This window comes from Pantherophis guttatus, chromosome 1 (assembly GCF_059756535.1).
Source record: "Pantherophis guttatus breed Tessera chromosome 1, ASM5975653v1, whole genome shotgun sequence".
Classification (NCBI taxonomy): domain Eukaryota; kingdom Metazoa; phylum Chordata; class Lepidosauria; order Squamata; family Colubridae; genus Pantherophis; species Pantherophis guttatus.
The window spans coordinates 323,345,010-323,364,841 of record NC_142063.1 but is presented as its reverse complement, the minus strand read 5'-3'; the positions used below and the strand labels follow the sequence as shown (position 1 = coordinate 323,364,841).

Sequence of the window (19,832 nt, the reverse complement as noted above, 5' to 3'; positions counted from 1 at the left end):
CACAGCTTAGGTGGCCTGACACCAGAAATCTGCTGTTGGGTTCACATTACAGCTTTCCTCCTGAGACTCAGGATTGTGTACATACTATTCCCACCTCCCAGTTATTCCAACAACAGGACTATTGCCAGTTTTTCCAACAACAGGAAATTGGCAAAGTATGTTTTACCAATAAAGGAGAAAATGGTTCAAGCTCAGGGCAGGGGTGGGCTTCAAAAATTTTAGCAAGGAGTTCTCTGCCCAGTTGCTGGGTGGGCGTGGCCATGGTGGGCATGGCCTATTCGGCCTCCTGCACCATGGTGGAGGGGGCTTTTTTGCCCTCTCCGGGCTCCGGAGGCTTTCCTTGAGCCTGTGGGAGGGCGAAAACAGCCTCCCCAGGCTCCGGAGGCTCTCTGGAGGCTGGAAATGGGCCTGTTTCCAGCCTTCCTGAACTTCTGGTAGGCCTGTTTTTTGCCTTCCCTGAGCCTCCCCTGCACTTACTTGCATCCAAAACAGGCCACATGGGGACTCCTGGGAGGGGCGGGGTGGGCAGGGCCAGTCAGAAGTAGGATTTGGGGGCTCTCCAAACTGCACAGAATCTTAGCCAGAGGTTCTCCTGAACCCCTGCGAACGCCCAGCAGCCCACCCCTGGCTCCGGGTTGAAATGAGAGTCCGTTGGTGTTCTCTGAACTTGGTTGTCTTCTTGTAGATGTTTCATTACCCAAACTAGGTAACATCATCAGTGCTCTGATGATAGCACTGACGATGTACGCAGTTTGGGTAATAAAACATCTGCAAGGAAACAACCAAGCTCAGAGAGCACCAAGGACCCCTCAAGATATATTTTGGTGAGAAAGAATAATTGGTCCAAGGAGACCCAGTGTTTTCCATGGTTGAGGAAGAACCTGAGTTTGGGTCTCTCTAGTTCTGGTACAACTGCATTATTGTTATATCTCCAGTCTTGCCTCAATTTACCATAAAATAGCATTGTAGAAATCTATGGGATATATGTTTTAACCAGGAATACTGTGTGAAGTTCTGGTATCCATAGTTGAAACAAACATAGTTTGTTTCCCCAAAATTAAGACATCCTCTGGTAATAAGCCCAATCGGGCTTTTGAGTGCATGTGCTAAAATAAGCCTCCCCCGAAAATAAGCCCTTCCCAAACTTATTTAAATGCAGAGCTGGAAATCGGGTAAGACAGCAAGCGGAGCCCCATCTTGCATCACACGCTCTAAAATAATAAGACCTCCCCAAAAATAAGGCCAAGTGCTTATTTCAGAGTTCAAAAAAATATAAGACAGGGTCTTATTTTCAGGGAAACACGGTAGAGGTGGAAAAAGTGCAGGGCTACAAAAAAAGATCCTTGAAACTTGCCTCATGAGAACAGGCTAGAATATTTAGAACTAGTTAGCTTAGAAAGAAAAGGCAATAAGATATAATCAAGATGTATGAAATCTGGTGTGGAGAAATTTGTTAGAGAAGAGTGTCTCAATGTATTAGGATCAAAGGTTATCCGATGAATAATTGGAAGTAGCTTTAGAACAGGCAAAAAGGTATTTCTTCACACATTGCATAAATGACTATTTGAATTTATTACCCAAGATTGTGGCGATGGCCACTACTTCGGACACCTTTAAAAGGAGATTAGATAAAGTCACAGGGACAAGTATTTCAAGAGCTATTAATTTTTTAAGATTTTGTATGAGGCACTGCATGCCTCCAAATGCCATTTGCAAGAATTATGAGGACTCCAAAGGCATTTGACTGAAAAAAATTGAATTAAGATAAGTCTTGGTTGGGTTCAACCGAGGGTTAGAAAAGATTTGAAGGAAACTGGCTGATCAAACTGAAAAATGCCTTCAGTGTGACAGCTGAGGGTTAATGGAAAACCTGTTTTCAAAAACTTAACAAACTCAACATGAATGAAGTTTAATATGCTGTTCATGGCAGCATTATGTCTTAAATTGACCTGTTAAGTGTATTGTATGAATAGAACTACCCCCCAAGCTACCCCGCCACACAAACTTCATACAACTATATTCTCATATATAGAACTATTGCAAATAAGAGTGATCATTGCATAAGAGCCTGAAATCTAAAGAACAATTGAGGTCCCCTCAAGAGCATTTGGAGAGAAGAAGGCTCTTGGAACACCTTGGACGTGCTAGTTAGGCTTTGCTCATCTCACTCCTACTGGTCTATGCCAAATGAGAATCAAATAAGTTCCTAACCAACCTAAAAGGTTGTCCAAAAGGTAGAGGGGGGAACTAGAGGGACAGCCATACTGGACTTAATTTTTACGAACAGAGAAGAAGTGATAGAGGGAATTGAAACTGCAGGAACCTTGGGTGAGAGTGACCATGTCACACTAGAATCAACATAATACAAACACAAGCAACAGTACATAATGACATCAGAGTCTTAGATTTTAAGAGAGGTGATTTTAATAAACTCAGAGAGAACTTGGGAAAGATTCCTTGAATGAAAATCCTAAAGGGGCAAACACCTCAAGAATCTTGGGAAACTCTGAAAAGTACGATTTTAAAAGCCCAGACCAACATAATACCACTGAGAAAGAAAAACAAGAAATCCAAGAAGAAACCAGCATGGCTGCACAAAGACCTCTCTGACAAATTGAAAGACAAAAAGGACAAGTACAAAAAATGGAAAGAGAGGCACACAACTAAGGCAGAATATCAGCAGATAGCCAGAATCTGCAAAGACGAAGTCAGGAAAGCAAAGGCTCAGAATGAACAAAGACTTGCAACAAAAGTCAAAGATAATAAAAAAAAGTTTCTTCCAACATATAAATAACAAGAAAAAAAATCAAGGAAATGGTCGGTCCACTAAAGAGAGAAGATGACAAGGAAGTAACAGGCAACAGAGAGAGAGAGCGTAGCTGCTTAACTCATTCTTTACATCGGTGTTCACACAAAAAGAAACTATAACCCAACCTACCAAAAACATAACTGTAAAAGATAGACTAGAAATAAAAGTTAAAATAAGCACAAAAAAAAAAAAAAAGGTAAGAGAACACCTGTCTGATCTTGATGAACACAAATTACCAGGACCTGACGGATTACAGCCCAGAGTTCTAAAGGAGCTGGCAGAGGTCATCTCAGAACCATTGCACCACATCTTTCAAAAATCCTGAAGCATCAGGGAACTACCAGAGGACTGGAAAAGAGCTGATGTGGTTCCCATCTTCAAAAAAGGAAAAAGAACTGACCCAGGAAATTACAGACCAGTTAGCCTAACATCAATACCCGGAAAGATACTGGAAAAGATAATTAAAAAAAAGATCTGTCAACATCTAGAAACAAGTAAAGTAACAACTAGCAGTCAGCACGGGTTTGTTAGAAACAGATCATGCCAAACCAATCTCATTTCATTCTTCATCATAGTGACTAAATTAGTAGACCAGTGAAATACTGTAGATATAATACACTTAGACTTCAGCAAGGCATTCGACAAAGTAGACCACAACCTACTTCTTGATAAGCTAGAAAAAAATGGGATAGATAGCATCATCACCAGATGGATTCGCAACTGGCTGACAAACTCTACTCAACGAGTAGTCCTTAATGGGTCTAAGTCTACATGGAGGGAAGTAACCAGTGGGGAGCCACAAGGTTCTGTCTTAGACCCAGTTCTCTTCAATAACTTCATAAACAGGTGAGGGAAAAGAAGGGGAACTTACCAAATTTGCAGATGATACTAAGATGGCAGGAATAGCTAACACCCTAGAAGATAGGCTCAAGATCCAGATGGATCTTGACAGACTTGAATACTGGGCCCTATCTAACAAAATGAAATTCAGTGTAGAGAAAAATAAAATTCTACACTTAGGCAAGAAAAACCAAAAGTACACAAATAGACCGGGTGAAACCAGGCTTAATAGCAGTAAGTTTGAGAGGGAACTTGGAGTCTTAGTGGACAACTAGCTAAATATGAGCCAGCAGTGTGCAATGGCAGCCAAAAGAGCCAATGAAATCCTAAATTGCATTAACAGAGGGATACAATCAAGATCAAGTGAGGTACTAATACCACTCTATAAAGCTTTAGTAAGACCACATCTAGAGTACTGCATCCAGTTTTGGTCACCACACTATAAAAAAGATGTTGCGACTCTAGAAAAAGTGCAGAAAAGAGCAACCAGGATGATTAGGGGACTGGAGACTAAAACATATGAAGAACAGTTACAGGAACTGGGCATGGCTAGTCTAGTGAAGAGAAGGACCAGGGGAGACATGATAGCAATCTTCCAATATTTGAGGGGCTGCCACAGAAAGGAAGGGGCCAAGCTATTTTCTAAAGCACCTGTAGGCCAGACAAGGAATAATGGATGGAAACTGAACAAGGAGAGATTTAACCTGGAAATAAGGAAAATTTTTCTGACAGTGAGAACAATCAATGGAACAGAAGTTGCCTTCGGAAGTTTGGGAGCTTCATCACTTGAGACTTTCAAGAAGAGATTGGACTGCCATTTGTCAGAAATGGTGTAGGGTCTCCTGCTTGGGCGGGGGGTTGGACTAGATGACCTGTAGGATCCCTTCCAACTCTGTTAATCTTTTAATCTGTAATGCCAGGAGCTTGCTGCCTGCTGGCCCTTTAAGGGATATCTTGAGGATCTGCTACTGCAATCTTCCCATATCTGCAGCAAAGTGAAGATATTCTTTTAACAGTGGGGGGGGGGGTCAGCTTAATTGGGAAGAAGTTGGTAATGGAATAAGAAATATGTTCCTAATGGCTTTGGGGGAATAGAGATTTGATCATCTGACTTTCATTACTGTCCTAGCTAGTTAACAAAATGAAGTAGCTTCATTAGTAGTGGGGGAATTTTTTTGAAGAAGGTAATTACATGAATTTCCCACCTTGCTGCCTAAGAGAGCTACTCCTCTGGGAATCTACCAATGACTGATAAAAGCTGATCTGGTCACATGAACACCTCTTTGCAAAAAAAGGCAGCATAGTGCTATGATGAAGATACAAATCTAGCTTTATGCGAGTTTAAGCAGGAAAAAAATGAGCTTGCAGTATAAGAAGTATTGGCACACGATGTTTAAATCTTGGTCTAGATTCAAAATACAGCAGCTGTCATGAACTGAAGGGGGAAATATTAAGGCTGATATGATATTCTTATGCCATTGAAATGGTAAATGAAGGAAGGTTAGTTTCCCCTTTACTATCCAGGCAACTGAAGTCGGATTGCCAGCACTTTCCTTCCAAAGGGACAGAATAAGGTTGTGAAATCCAGCAGGTTCTAACAGGTTCTGGAGAACCGGTAGCGGAAATTTTGAGTAGTTTGGAGAACCGGCAAATACCACCTCTGGATGGCCCCAGATTGGGGTAGGATAGGAATGGAGATTTTGCAGTATCCTTCCCCTGGAGTGGGGTGGGAATGGAGATTTTGCAATATCCTTCCCCTGCCACGCCCACCAAGCCACGCCCACAGAACCGGTAGGGAAAAATTTTGGATTTCACCCCTGTTCTCAACCTCCCACTTATGGATAACGCCTCTCTGTCCCACCTCTGTTTCATCTTCCCAAACTTAGATCTTCCACTTGCTCACTAAGAGGAGGCCATCAAATGCAGCTGGGTTTACAGAGGCACCTTGCTCTTTGGGTCGTAGGAGTGAGAATTTCTGAGCTTCCTTCCTTCTTCTACAGGTCCGAAACACAGTGGAGGGCCAGGACTATTTCTTTGCCCTCAAGCGCCTCAGGAAGGACCATGTGGTGCAGAAACGTCAGCAGGACCATGTTCTGATGGAGAAGAAAGTCCTGCAGCAAAGCCGCTGCCCCTTCATTGTCAGGTTGGAATTCCCATGCTGAGGGAGGGAGGGGGGAGGGAGGACCCTGGGGTGGGGATGAGCAGAGGGCTGGAATTGCGGAGATGGCAACAATCATGGCCCAAGTTTCAGTGGCCAGACTTCGGCTTTATAGCTGCCTCGATGAAGACTATCATAAATCTGGATGATCATTAGGACTCCTTCCTGCTATTTAGAGGTTTGTCCAAAATTTTGTGCCAAAGTATAGTAGCCCTAGCTGCTATGACCCCAAATGCTAATACCATTCTCAATGATGTTAACGGGACAAGAGAACTGAAGATATTTAGCAAGGGCCCTGCAAAGATCTTGGCTAGTAGGCAGTGGTAAAATCTAAAATTTGTTACTACCGGTTCTGTGGGCGTGGCTTGGTGGGGGGGTAATGTGACTGGGTGGGCATGGCCAATTTTTTTTTTTTACTTTACTTTTAAAACCATTTTTTCTACAATCTCTTCGGTGAAGAGGTTGTAAAAAAAAATGCTTTCAAAAGGCTCTGACAATCCCAGCTGAGTTTCCTGATCGGCAGAGGCTTTTTTTCTTTTAAAAGCCTCTGCCGATCAGGCAATTCAACTGGGATCATCAGAGGCTTTTAAAAGCATTTTTTCTACAACCTCTGAAGTGGTTGTAGAAAAAATGCTTTTAAAAGCCTTTGACGATCCCAGCTGAGCCGCACAATCATCAGAGGCTTTTTTTTTTTTTTTACTTTTAAAAGCATTTTTTTCGGCCGAAGAGGTTGTAGAAAAAATACTTTTAAAAATTAAAAAAAAAAGCCTCTGATGATTGCGCGGCTCAGCTGGGCATGGGGAGGGGGCAGGGATTTTTGCTACTGGTTCTCCGAACCACCCGCCTCCATCACTACCAGATCGGGCGATCTGGTCCGAACCGGGAGCATTTCATCCCTGCTAGTAGGTAAAAAGCAAACATCACTCCTCCGTTTTGAAAAAAAAAAAATGCTCAAATCCATAGCTGGATAATATCTTTAGCAGAGCCATCCACACTGATGCAAATGAGTGGGCAAGGTTCTAGAAAGTGTCATCATTTCAAGAGAGTCCAAAGATGGGTCCAAGAGTAAGAAAGAAGTAACAAAAGCTGGGCTAGGTATTTCAGTCATGAGATTTGCAGCATAAAATCAGCCCCAGAATCAAGATTTCATTGGATATATTTTTGGTAGTTAGTCTCATTAGAGTACATGTAGCATTTAAAGATGAGTAATGGTTGCTATATCAGCTCTGAAAGTACAAGGCCATTAGCCAACACCGTTTGTGACTTATTTGATGTGATCTTTTTAATAGACTGCTTGGGTAAGCTTGTAAGAGTTTGAAAGAAAGCAGCTAAGAGGAAAGAGAATTAAGATAAAAATCAATTGATTTTGTAAAAAAGCCACCCCCTTGATTAATAGGACCCCACAATTCCTATAGTGGTGAATGAGATACCAGGGAAACATCTAATGCAGTGTTTCTCAACCTTGGCAACATTGAGATGTGTGGAATTCTACACCTAGAATTCCCAAACCAGCATGCTGTGAAATTCTGGGAGTTAAAGTTCACACATCTTGAAGTTGCTAAGTTTAAAATGTTGAAAGACAAACCCTCTTGTTGGAGAAGATGGACTTCTTTAATGGTTGATCAACTGTGCCTTTTTCTTATTGTCTGTTACTATCAGGAATAGGCTTCAAAATTTTTAGCAAGGGGTTCTCTGTCCGGTTGCTGGATGGGCGTGGCCATGGTGGGTGTGGCCTAGTCAGCCTCCTGCACCATGGTGGGATGGGGGCATTTTTGCCCTCCCTGGGCTCCGGAGGCTTTTCTCAAGCCTCCAGGAGGGTGAAAATGGCCTCCCCAGACCCCAGAGGCCCTATGGAGGCCAGAAACAGGCCCGTTTCCGGCCTTCCTGAACTTCCGGTAGGCCCATTTTTCGCCCTCCTCGAGCCTCCATGCACGCCCTACACTTACCTGCATCCAAAACAAGCCACGTGGGGACTCCTGGGAGGGGCGCGGTGGGATGGGTGGAGCCAGCTAGGAGTGGGATTTGGGGGTTCTCTGAACTGCACAGAATCTTAGCTAGAGATTCTCCTGAACCCCTGCGAATCCCCAGCAGCCCATCCCTGGTTACTATGTCCTTTTTTATTGAGCAGCTGGCATATCTTTTGTTTTCCTTCTATTTTTAAATATTTAAGGAAGTATTTGAATCATTCTTAGCGTCATTTACCAATCTCACCATTCCAAAGTTTAGCTTTCCTACAAATCTTCCTACAGTTCTAAACCCAGGCTAGCTGACTGTATCTGCTGGCCTATGTGTCTTACTGCTTCAGTTTGTGTTCTTTTATTTTCAGAACTTCACTAAGGGTTTTTTGTTTCCTGTCCTTAATTTTTTTCTCAATAGCCTGCAGGCGCACTTTAAGCATCTCCATTTAGAGGTCCTCCGTTCTTGAGGTCCTTTTCGTTAGCCCATTACTGTCGTTTCTCTTGCCACTGAGCCCTATTTATCATTGTTCTGAGTATTTTAAAGTTTCAAATATGTGTTCAATTGCATCCAGCTTCCATTTCCCTTAAAATCAAGCTCAAGCATGCCAAAATTAAGTTTCCTCAAATGTTTCTGCTATTTTCTTCATTAATGAATGGCTTTCCCCAAAGGAAAGTTAAACTACAATCTACTTGTCCTTGAGTTCACATAGAACTCTTTTGTCTTACGTAGGACATTTTTCAAAACGATTGAGTAAATTCTCTGACCTTGCTACCGTCTTTTCAGGACATTGTCAAACGGTGGGAAACCATCCACCAACCATGCCAGAAATTGATTCAAATTGAATTGAAATGAATAGAGTTGGATGAATAGAGTTTTGAAGGAGCACTAAATAAGCACTGGTCAAGTAGGGAGAACTTCTCTTTCAATCCTGGAATCTCCATAAGCCCGGTGATCAACTTTTCAAACATGTGGATGTTGGGGCTATAAAAGAGCCAGAATCTCCTCTTTCAGAAGACCTCAAGCCTTTCAGCTTTCTGCAGGGTTGGAGGAGGAAAAAAAAGGGTTATGGAGGAGCATACTACAGAATTAAAGAGGAAGAAGACATGCTCATACCAGGGGTGAAATTCAAAATTTTTCCCTACCGGTTCTGTTGGTATGGCTTGGTGGGCGTGGCAGGGGAAGGATACTGCAAAATCCCCATTCCCTCCCCACTCCTGGGAGAAGGATATTGCAAAATCTCCATTCCCACCCTACTCTGAAGCCAGCCAGAGGTGGTATTTGCCAGTTCTCCGAATTACTCAAAATTTCCGCTACCAGTTCTCCAGAACCTGTTAGAATCTGCTGGATTTCACCCCTGGCTCATTCCTGCCTAAATTTGCCAATAGATGTCAAGTTGATCCTGCTCCTGTGACACGTTTGATTGGCCTCCAATAGTATGCTTGGTTAAGTGTGTCAGATGCAATACATTTTGAAATTGCTACTGGTTACTGTCCATCTAACTGGAAAACACAAGTTTTCACAAGTACTCCACCCAGACACCCCTTTAATCCTACAATAACTTTATAACTTAACATAGAATGTCATATTTATCTACCTTGCATTCAGTTTTGTTGCTTGTAAGATCATTTCAAATCCTAATTCATTCTTCAATAGAACTCTCAGAATTGAGGGGTCCTTGGTGCTCCCTGAGCTTGGTTATTTTCTTGTCGATGTTTCATTTTACCCAAATTACCCAAACATCATCAGTGCAAGTAAGGACTGGGGTTTGAATTCTGGGAGTTGAAATCCGTACAGATTAAACGTTGCCCAGGTTCTTCTACAACCAGGGGTGCCAAACTCGCTTTGTCATGATGTTGTCATGTAACATATCATGACTCCCCCCCTTCGCTAAATTGGGTGTGGCCAGTGTGTGACGCATCCAGCCTGAAGGCCGTGAGTTTGACAGCCCTGTTCTATAATATTGACTGCCTATCCCAGCTTGAGAAAGAACAATAAAATAGGGGATTATGGGGAAAAAACCCTCACAAACTGAAATTATTATGTCTGCAACTACCTTGGCAGTTGGAAGACAATTTATGTTCATATGGCACTTAGCATTCCATTAGATTTTTCATAAGTAGCTAAATTGCTTAACGCATTGTAAGCCGCCCTGAGTCTCTGGAGAAGGGCGGCATATAAATTAAAGCAAAAAAAAATTTTTTTTTTAATTAACCCTGGGGTTCTGTAGAATACTTAATGTATTATTTACATTCCATATATTCATTTACATTCACGTAGTGGCCAAGAAACTCAGAACTTACCCTATTCAGTAAATGTGATGTTAATAGTGTTGTACTTGTGCATTTTGCTCTTTTTATTGCTTCATCCTGGCTGGGGAAATCGAGGAGTTGAAGTCCACGCATCTTAAAGTTGCCAAGGTTGAGAAACACTGTTGTAGTCAAACACACAATTAAACAAAACACCACAGTCTGTTCCAGCTGTGGAGCTGTACAAATGCTTTTGCAAAGCAAAAGTAGCCTGAGGAGCATTCTCTGCAGGAGCTGAAAAAGCGAAGAAGGGATTGTTTTTGATCATGCTCCAAGATTTAAAATGACTTCCTCTTAAAGTGCCTTGTCTGAGCTTGATGGCTTTAGTGAAGCGATGCTATTGCAGGGAGTTATCCTGAAGCCTAATAAGGCAAAGGGGCTTTGAAGAAGAATGTGGATTGTCCTGTCCACTCTTGATTGATCTAAAGTGCTTCAGTTCTCTTTGCTACCACTGGGACTAATTCTGTCCATCTCTCCTCGCCCTCTTTTATCCTCCCTAGGCTTTTTTCAACCTTTCGAGATAGCCGCCATGTCTACCTGCTGCTGGAGTTCTGCCAAGGAGGCGAGCTATGGGCCAAGCTGCGTGAAGTGTATGAAGATGCAGCCATGGGACTTGGGCAGTGTGGGGCAGGATGGAAGGGTGGGGAAGAAAATGAACACCTGCATGTCTATACCAGTTATTCCAGGGTCAAGGAGGTTGTGGGCCATACGTTTTGCAAGTTTCGCTTCTTGGTCCACAAAAAATACCTTCCACTTAGGATACACACTTCTGGCCCAATGCTCCAGTGCCAAGGAAGAGTCCCAAACTGTCCTCTCTATAGTGCCCTCAATTACAACCATCTAAGTTTTGGATTATTTCAAGCTTTCCATGTAGATATTGAATGGGTTCACACAACATACTGAATCTTAAAACTTGGCTAATAAAGCACAGTGTCAGTATGATATATTTAACCAAGTCAGATAAAGAACTAACATGTGACTCAGTGTGAACTTTGGTTAGATTTTTTTTTAATGGCTTAGTTTGTGGGAACAACTGAAAATGTTGTAGGTCAATTGCTATCTCCCAGAAACATGTTATACCCCTAAAGAATTGTATTATGGTTTAATATACTCATAAAACAACATTCCAAAATAATAGGAAGATCCACACAATTTGCTTAATTGTGAAAACTCAGCTCCACTTTAACTAGTCTAATCAGTGGGGTGAGCCCTGTCATACAATTGCTTGTGAGGGATGGGCAGTAGAGAAAAGATGGAGCTGATGAAGCGGCTTCCCATTTCATCCTGTTCATGAAGGAAGCTGCTTAAGTTACCTCAAGCAGCAGCATCCCAGAAGGTACATAGAGGTTTTCCTGGCCCAAATTGGAGATAACATGGATTGAATATGGGATCATTTTTATTCAAATTGTGTTAACATCACCTGGTTATTGAACTAATCCATTTTCTGGATTTGCACAATATATGGAATCAAATGCAGTCACAGATCTACCCTGTTTCCCCGAAAATAAGACATCCCCTGATAATAAGCCCAATCGGGCTTTTGAGCGCATGTGCTAAAATAAGCCCCCCCCCCGGAAAATAAGCCCTCCCCAAAAATATTTAAACGCAGAGCTGGAAATCAGCTAAGATGGCAAGAGGAGTCCCATCTTGCTCCACATGCCCCAAAATAATAAGATGTCCCCGAAAATAAGGCCAAGCGCTTATTTTGGGGTTCAGAAAAATATAAGACAGGGTCTTATTTTCAGGGAAAGATGGTATGATTGTTCTGGGTTAAGTATGTTGTATGAGAACAGACAATAGATATAAATTCTACCACTTGAATCCTTTTTTATTTCCAGTCGCTGCTTCTCAGAACCCGTGGCCATCTTCTGTTCTGCTTGTGTGGTTGAGGCTCTGGACTACTTGCATGGACAGGGCATTGTGTATCGTGACCTGAAGCCTGAGAACCTCATGTTGGATGCCAAAGGCTACATAAAACTGGTAACAGAGGTTGAAAAATAAAGCATTTTTCACACAGCGGCCCTAAGCTGCTTATCTGCCATGCTGAAAACAGCTGGAAATGACATTGTGTCCAGATTTCAAGCTGTTCTTCAGCTACGGCAACAGTGCTGTTCAGCCCAAGTGTTTTGTCCCAATGGTGATATCTGTGGATCCACCTGCTGTTTACCCCTCCAACCTGCTCCTAGAAAACAAACACCAGTGACTTTTCTTTCCACAAGCTCATGAGGATGTGAGGGTTTCCACTGATAGACAATGGCAGAGGTGGGCAACTATGGCCCTTTTATGACTTGTGGACTTCAATTCCCAGAATTCCTGAGCTAGCATGGCTGGCTCAGGAATTCTTGGAGTTGAAGTCCACAAGTCATAAAAGGGCCATAGTTGCCCACCCCTGGAGTATGGTATGAGCAGGGCCGGATTTAGATGAAAAGAGGCCCTAGGCTATTCCACTTATGAGGCCCTTTCACCTATAGTGAAAGTGTAATTTTAATTTTGCTAACAATTTGAATGTAGGGAATGTAGGCCCCTCTTGATCTTGAGGCCCTAGGCTGAAGCCTAGTTAGCCTATAGGAAAATCCGGCCCTGGGTATGAGGCAGTGGTGGGTTTCAAATTTTTTTACTACCGGTTCTATGGGTGTGGCTTGGTGGGCGTGGCATAGCTTGGTGGGCATGGCAGGGGAAGGATACTGTAAAGTCTCCATTCCCACCCCACTCCAGGGGAAGATTACTGCAAAATCCCCATTTCCTCCCGATCAGCTGGGACTTGGGAGGCAGCCACCCCCATATAAAATATCTCTGAGGTTGATTGTCTTATCCATTGGATGTTTGTGACTTTTTTGTAATTTGTTTTCCCTGGACCCTTTCTGAAAGTGGGTTTGCCTGAGAAGCAGCAAGTCAGCTACAGAAATGTACAGTGACAGTCTGAGGCTTCAGGGCACATACAGTCCAATCTCAGCCTGGAATGTAACTCCTAGTGACCACCAAAAGCAATTCCCAATTTTTAATTTGCAATGTGACAGACGGAAAAACATTATTAAATACACACTTTGAAAACCATCAACTATTTTTAATTATATCTAAGTGTCAATGAAATAGAATTAAATGTAGTTTTCATTGTGACCCTATCAATTATTTTTGGAGGTTCAGCTTCCAGTTCTGGGGGTGGTACAAATGTGCTATCGGGGGTCCCTGGTGCATGTACTTGTCCACAATGGCCAGGTGTAAATCTTTCAAGTATGCATGGAGAAAATTGCTTTCTCTTTTGCTTTTCTTCGCTGCTGCAGTTAGGTGGGGTTTTTTTTTAAATGTCAGAGTATCTCTAAATAGAAAAGCTTACTTTCCCACCAATGCCTGAACTCTCTTCCACTTCCTTTATTTTTCTAATATTTTTAAAGCCATGCAGGTTGTTGGTCATCTGTAGAATTCTGCATTGTTTTCTGAATAAAAAGATTTTGGGACTTGAACATTATATACATATAGATTGATGGGGGCAGTGGGACTCAGCTGAAGAACAAGTGTCATTTTTCTGTCCTCCATTCCTACCTACTATTCCCCCCCCCACTTTTTATATAGGTGGACTTTGGCTTTGCCAAGGCACTCAGACGTGGGGAGAAGACTTACTCCTTTTGTGGGACTCCTGAGTACTTGGCCCCTGAGATCTTGCGCCATGAAGGACATGATTATGCTGTGGACTTCTGGACACTTGGTGTGCTCATCTTTGAAATGCTTGTAGGACGGTAAGTCTGTCTCTGCATTTCTCCAGGCATTCAGCAATGGGACGCTCACACTACTTCCTGGTGCATCTTCTTCCTTTCTTCTCCCCTAGAAGCAGAGGTGAAATCCAAATTTTTTTACTACCGGTTCTGTGGGCGTAGCTTGGTGGTTGTGGTGTGGCTTGGTGGGCATGGCTTGATGGGCATGGCAGGGGAAGGATACTGCAAAATCTCCATTCCCATCCCACTGCAGGGGAAGATACTGCAAAATCCCCATTCCCCCCCCCCCACTCTTGGGGGAAGGATATTGCAAAAATCTCCATTCCCACTCCACTCTGGGGCCAGCCAGAGGTGATATATGCCGGTTCTCTAAACTACTCAAAATTTCCACTACTGGTTCTCCAGAACCTGTCAGAACCTGCTGGATTTCACCCCTGCCTAGAAGTAATTGATGAGGGAGGAGAAGTTTGGGGGGTGGGGGATTGGCAAGAACTGGAGAAAGAGAGACAAAGCATCAACTATGCACCATAGATTCTGAATGGGGTTCCAGAGCCATTTATTGGATTTGCTTAGAGTCCAGTTGACCAGGCTGACAATATAGGCAGAAGTAGTAGAGATTCAATTACAGTTGCTGTTGGGACATATCAAGGATTATTCCTTCTGGTGATGCTATTTAGACAAGTGGAAGAGTGAATATCACTGACGACGAACTTCTGGTTGTGAGGAAGTGGCTGGATCTGTCCCAGAATAGTATCTATATATATATTCATGTTTTTCTGTTCTCTTCTTCTCCTCCTTCTTAGACCCCCATTCCACAGTACTGAACCTCAAAAGATATACAGCAGGATCATGGATGGTGTCTTCTCTTTCCCTGCCTTTGTCAGTGAGGCTGCATGCTCCCTTGTAGCCAAGCTTTGCAGGTATGACTCCCTGATCGCATTCATTCCAATCAATATGAGTGCAGACAGGGCCCTAAATAAAAATGAAGGAAGAAATCGGGTGGGTAACCATGCTCAACCTAATTCAAACTAGACAAATTGGTGCAGCGAGAACATAGTGGAAAGTGTAGATGAGGGCTTTAATAACGGTACTTCCCCTGCTTGCAGATTAATCTGTGGTTTCCGTGTCAACTGCAATTTAGCAAAAGCAAAATAACCCCAATAGTTTGAACAGTCTAGGCCTCTGGGCACCTATTGCAGGAAGCATGAACATAAAAAGAATTGGTTAAATGCCCATCATGCCTCTGAAAAGCTCCCATGAAAAACAAAAGATAATAATTTCTGGGTGATATCCAGAGACATCTTGAATTTCTTACTGTCCAGCTAAAACAATCCCCACTTCTAGTAGTATAACTGAGAGGCAGTTTGGTATAGTGTTTAAGGCATCGCTAGTTTGGGTGATGAAACATAGGCAAGAAAACAAGCAAGGCTCAGAGAGCACAAAGATCCCCCTCACCAGTGGTGGGTTTCAAATTTTTTTACTACTGGTTCTGTGGGCGTGGCTTGATGGGCGTGGCATGGCTTGGTGGGTGTGGCTTGGGCGTGGCAGGGGAAGGATACTGCAAAATCTCCATTCTCACCCCACTCCAGGGGAAGGATACTGCAAAATCGCCATTTCCTCCTGATCAGCTGGGACTTGGGAGGCAGAGAATAGATGGGGGTGGGGCCAGTCAATATTTTTACTACCGGTTCTCCGAACCACTCAAAATTTCCGCTACCGGTTCTCCAGAACTGGTCAGAACCTGCTGAAACCCACCTCTGCCCCTCACGCTAGAAACCAGGAGACACTGAGACCCACCTTAGGTACAATGTGAGGAGGGGAATCCTGGGCCAGTCATTCCCTTTCACCCCTGGGAAGGAGGCAATGGCAAACCACTTCCAAAAAACCTTGCCAAGAAAACCATAAGGACTTTTCCAGGCAGCTGCCGGGAGTCAGAAACTGAGTGGAAGATACACATGTGCTAACATTGTAAAAGTGGGAGGAAAACATCACTTCTGTCTATTCTAATCATTTTATACACTTCGATCCTGACACTCCCCAACCCCATATCATTACCTCCTTTTTGTTTTGTAAATTAAAAAGTCATAAACGCTAGTAACCTTTTCTTGTAAGAAAAAGAATCCAATCATTTCATTACCTGTTCTATACCAATTTATCCCACCAAACATATGCTAAGAAAACACTCTTGGTTTTTTCTTCCCTTCCTTTCCCCTTGGCAGGCGTCGACCAGGGCAGAGACTGGGCAATACCAGCAGTGGGATTCGGGGCATTCGGAAGCACAGGTACGTTCATAAGGAAGAATCCTGGGCAGAGAAAAGTTACCAGCTGAAATTGTAGAACCCGTCTCTGCCAAAAGGTGGCACAGGAGTAATAAAAAAGGACCATATTCTATAGAAAAATAGGATGGAGTTGAGGAGTAATTCAAAATGTATAGAAGTTGGTAAGAAGATTGATGTATTTCCAGACGTTCATCTTCCCTATTGTCACTCAAAGGCATAATGCTCATTTGAGCTACTGAACTGTTTTTGAGAACTATTTGAGAACAATGATCAAATCATTGTTCTTTGCATTGTGGTGGTTTCTTATTTGCATATGGCCTACCAGAGTCCTGTTTTTTGAACACAAGTCTGCAGCTCTAGTGCTAAACTCAGAAAATTAATCTATCCATCTTCCAAAGGAGTGCTAAATCCAGAAGTATAAAAAGCCTATGAAAGATCTGGCATTACATGAAAAAGTGCCCACTTTTTCTTCAAACTTGTATCAAAATGGCTATTGGGGACAGAGTCCAGAGTTAAAGGGAGAGGTTCAAAGTGACCAATAATATCTGAGGTTCTGGAGAGTGTAAGCAACCATACTGGTGATGAAGTATGCTAGATTGCATCTATAGCAAAAGGTCTACAGCTACTTTCATTTATCTGGCTTTGAATCCTAGTATTCTAGACCAGTGTTTCTTGGAGGACTTCAACTCCCAGAATTCCCCAGCCAGCCATGAGAAACAGTGGTCTAGATCAGGGGTCTCCAACCTTGGCAACTTTAAGCCTGGAGGACTTCAACTCCCAATATTCTGGGAGTTGAAGTCCTCCAGGCTTAAAGTTGCCAAGGTTGAAGACCCCTGGTCTAGATGTTTGCAGTTCATAGTCACTTTTATCCTCAGGTGGTTCAACTCCCTTTCCTGGAAGAAGCTGGCACTGCGTCAGATTGAGGCTCCCACTACAGTGCTGCTCAAGCAGGTATGAAAATGGCCCTCAAGGGCACTTTCCTTCTGCTTTCCCATACCAAACAGGTTGGGAAGCTGCTCCTGTTCTTAATATTTGTTTCTTGTTCTTCCTCCAGGGTTTTCCTTACACCAATTTCAAGCGGTACTCTGTTTCACGGCAGCTGCCTGAGGAGGAGTTCTCCGGCTGGGATGAAGATTTCTGAGTTTCTGGGACTGCAGGGGAAAGGCCTGACCAGAGGCATCTCCCTATAGGTCCCGTGGACTGGATGGGTATTTGGAGGCATAGCTGAGAGACCTGAGTCACCCCAGCAACTTCTCCCACTCCTACAACCAGATGCCCCTGAAGAGGGGTCTGTTGCCTTGCTGTCCTCCTGCCTTTCTACCTTTCTCTTCAGTGCTTGGCAGAGACTAGACTGCCCCTCCTGTTGTCTCGCTCCCCACTGGTCTTCGGGTTCGCCCGACAGATTATTGCAGTGGGCAAAGTCACTGTGAGTGAGGATGGTTGTCTTCCTGTGTTGTGCTGCTCAATGTGGGGAATAAATACATTCAGGGGACAGCCTGAGCCTCTTTTCTATGAATCAGACATGGTGGCAAGGTGTGTGTGTGTGTGTGTGTGTGCGCACACGCGGGCGTGGTGGGGGAGGGGCGACTGACTGATCTCCAGTCTGGATTCTAATTCTTTTCTACTTATAGTCCTTAGATTTAAAGATCACTCCCTCTTTAGATGGGCAACTTTTTTCGGCTACATTGTCTTGAAAGAGATTGAGGGGAAGTGGGGGGGATGCAGAGCATTGATACTGAAGAAAGGGTGGGGCGCAGTGGTGGGTTACCCCCGGTTTGAACCGGTTTGCAAGAACCAGTAGTAAAACTGGTGGGAGGCTCTGCCCATCACTACGGATGTCATCATTGGCGATCTGCGCATGTGCAGAAACAAGGTGCGCGAGCAAAGCAATCGCACGAGTGCTATCCCGTTGCAAACTGGTAGTAAAGGTAAGTAGAACCCACCCCTGGTGGGGCAAGAATTTAGGATGAGGATACCAATTTTTTTTTTTTCTGGCAGCATCTTCTCTTTCTCTCTGTCTCTCTCTCTCTCTCTCTCACACACACACACAGAGTAAAGATCAGAGATCTGAATTGATGCCTTGCACAAGAAGGAATTTGAAATTAGGCTGAGGGTCTCGAGTGGGCCCATAGGTTGCCCAAATCTGATCAGGCCTTTAAATTCATGAGGGGTACACCTATATATTGGAGCTCTATACTTGGAATAATAAGATTTCTGCTACCAAATTAATGAAAGATTGGTGTTATTACAAGTAGGACCTCTGCACTACATGTTTATTTCTCAGGTTTCTATGCAGCACACACATTCCTTCCCCTGAGCATTATCATCCACCAAAACCAGATTCTGAATAAACAGTTCTTGAAAGGGGTGAGAGAAGTTATGTAAATGGACCTAGTGAGTATTGTCTTGCTGTTCTTTTCAAAGAACTATACTAGTATTCCTCCAGTTCTGTAAATAATCTTTCTGTAGTGTAGAAAAATAATTAAAAAAAAAATATCAGTAGGCACAGGGAGGTTGATAAAGACATGTTCGGTTGTTCTGATGTCAGTTACTCTGAAACAAAAGCCTCCCATATCCATGCTGTTGTGTTCATTTATTTGCACGGAGTTGAGCTAATCCCAGCTTTTCTCTAAATTCGGAAGCTAAACTCTTGAAATGTCTGGAATATGTCTTTACTTACATGAAGCTGCAACAGAGAACAAATAGCATATGTTTCACCTCTTCCAAGAGAGAGGACAAACATGTCAGCATGCCTGAAGAGACTGTCTCTTATCAATCACTCATTTCCCAAGTGAGCATTTTAACTCTTGTGGTGCCTTTCCTTACTATAGTGTCTTTGTCATTGTTGAATGTCATTTGCTGTGGTGGCACGGTAGTTAGCTATGGTAGCGCAGTGGTTAGAATGCAGTATTGCAGGCTAAAAATGCCCACAGCCAGGAGTTCAATCTTGACCAGCTCAAGGTTGATTTAGCTTTTCTTCCTTCCTAGGTTGGTAAAATGAGGAACCAGATTGTTGGGGGCAATATGCTGATTTAGAGCGGGCTGTAAAGCAGCATGGAGCAATATAAAAGTCTAAGTGCTATTGCTATTTGTACTTGCTGGCAAGCCCAAGGAGGCCACCTTTGATCTGAATTATCAACTACTGCAGAAAAAGCTTGATTATTTACTAGCTATTTCTTGAGGTCCCTTGATTAGTGGACTAGTAAGTCTAAATCTAAAACTACAATTAGGATAGTAGAGGTGGATTAGAGATTTTGCTGAAAGGAAAGGATGCCATTCAGCTAGATTTCTGGTCCAACTCTGCTCCTTTCTCATTCTGGACCATTAACATCGTTCCTGCTGCTTCACTTTGTCCACTGCAATATAAAGGGATAGCATGGCCTTTAACAAAATCCCTATTACAAAATCAGGCTGGAACAAAAGCGGGAAAGCAATTGTTCAGTATGGTGAAGGCAATATTGTCCATAAAAAAAGGAGTAAACAAGGAAGTGAGTTTTGGAAGAAAGAAAGAATTTAGCTGTGAATATGCTAAGCTTGAAACAATAATGAATAATCTAAACTGAGTATTAAAAAAGGATTGGGAGTGTAGAATTAATGAGAGGAGAACAGTAAAGATGGCAGATAATCAATCATACATATGCAGATAATTGCCTTCACAGAGACAAAACTGAAAATCACTGAATTTTCAGAGGCCGTCAAGAATGATCTGCAGAGAAAGAAAAGGAGAATAACAGCTGCTCTCTGTGGAGCCTCAACAGAAAGGAAGAAAGT

General features: G+C 43.0%; 1 protein-coding gene across 4 annotated transcripts in view; it reads left to right on the top strand.

The window, feature by feature from the left end:
- LOC117667640 (cGMP-dependent protein kinase 2-like) overlaps positions 1–17,555 on the top strand; it is a 47,195-nt gene extending 29,640 nt beyond the window's left edge. For 3 of the 4 annotated variants that reach the window (XM_087883355.1, XM_034421149.3, XM_034421150.3), the window contains exons 14-21: positions 5,650–5,792; positions 10,573–10,662; positions 11,911–12,052; positions 13,643–13,806; positions 14,586–14,702; positions 16,002–16,064; positions 16,937–17,012; positions 17,116–17,555. In XM_087883355.1, coding sequence (XP_087739481.1) covers positions 5,650–5,792; positions 10,573–10,662; positions 11,911–12,052; positions 13,643–13,806; positions 14,586–14,702; positions 16,002–16,064; positions 16,937–17,012; positions 17,116–17,202 — 882 coding nt within the window. In that variant the 3' untranslated portion in view covers positions 17,203–17,555. The remainder of the gene's footprint in view (positions 1–5,649; positions 5,793–10,572; positions 10,663–11,910; positions 12,053–13,642; positions 13,807–14,585; positions 14,703–16,001; positions 16,065–16,936; positions 17,013–17,115) is intronic. The other variant, XM_087883356.1, reaches the window with a different exon arrangement.
- Positions 17,556–19,832: the final 2,277 nt, after the last annotated feature.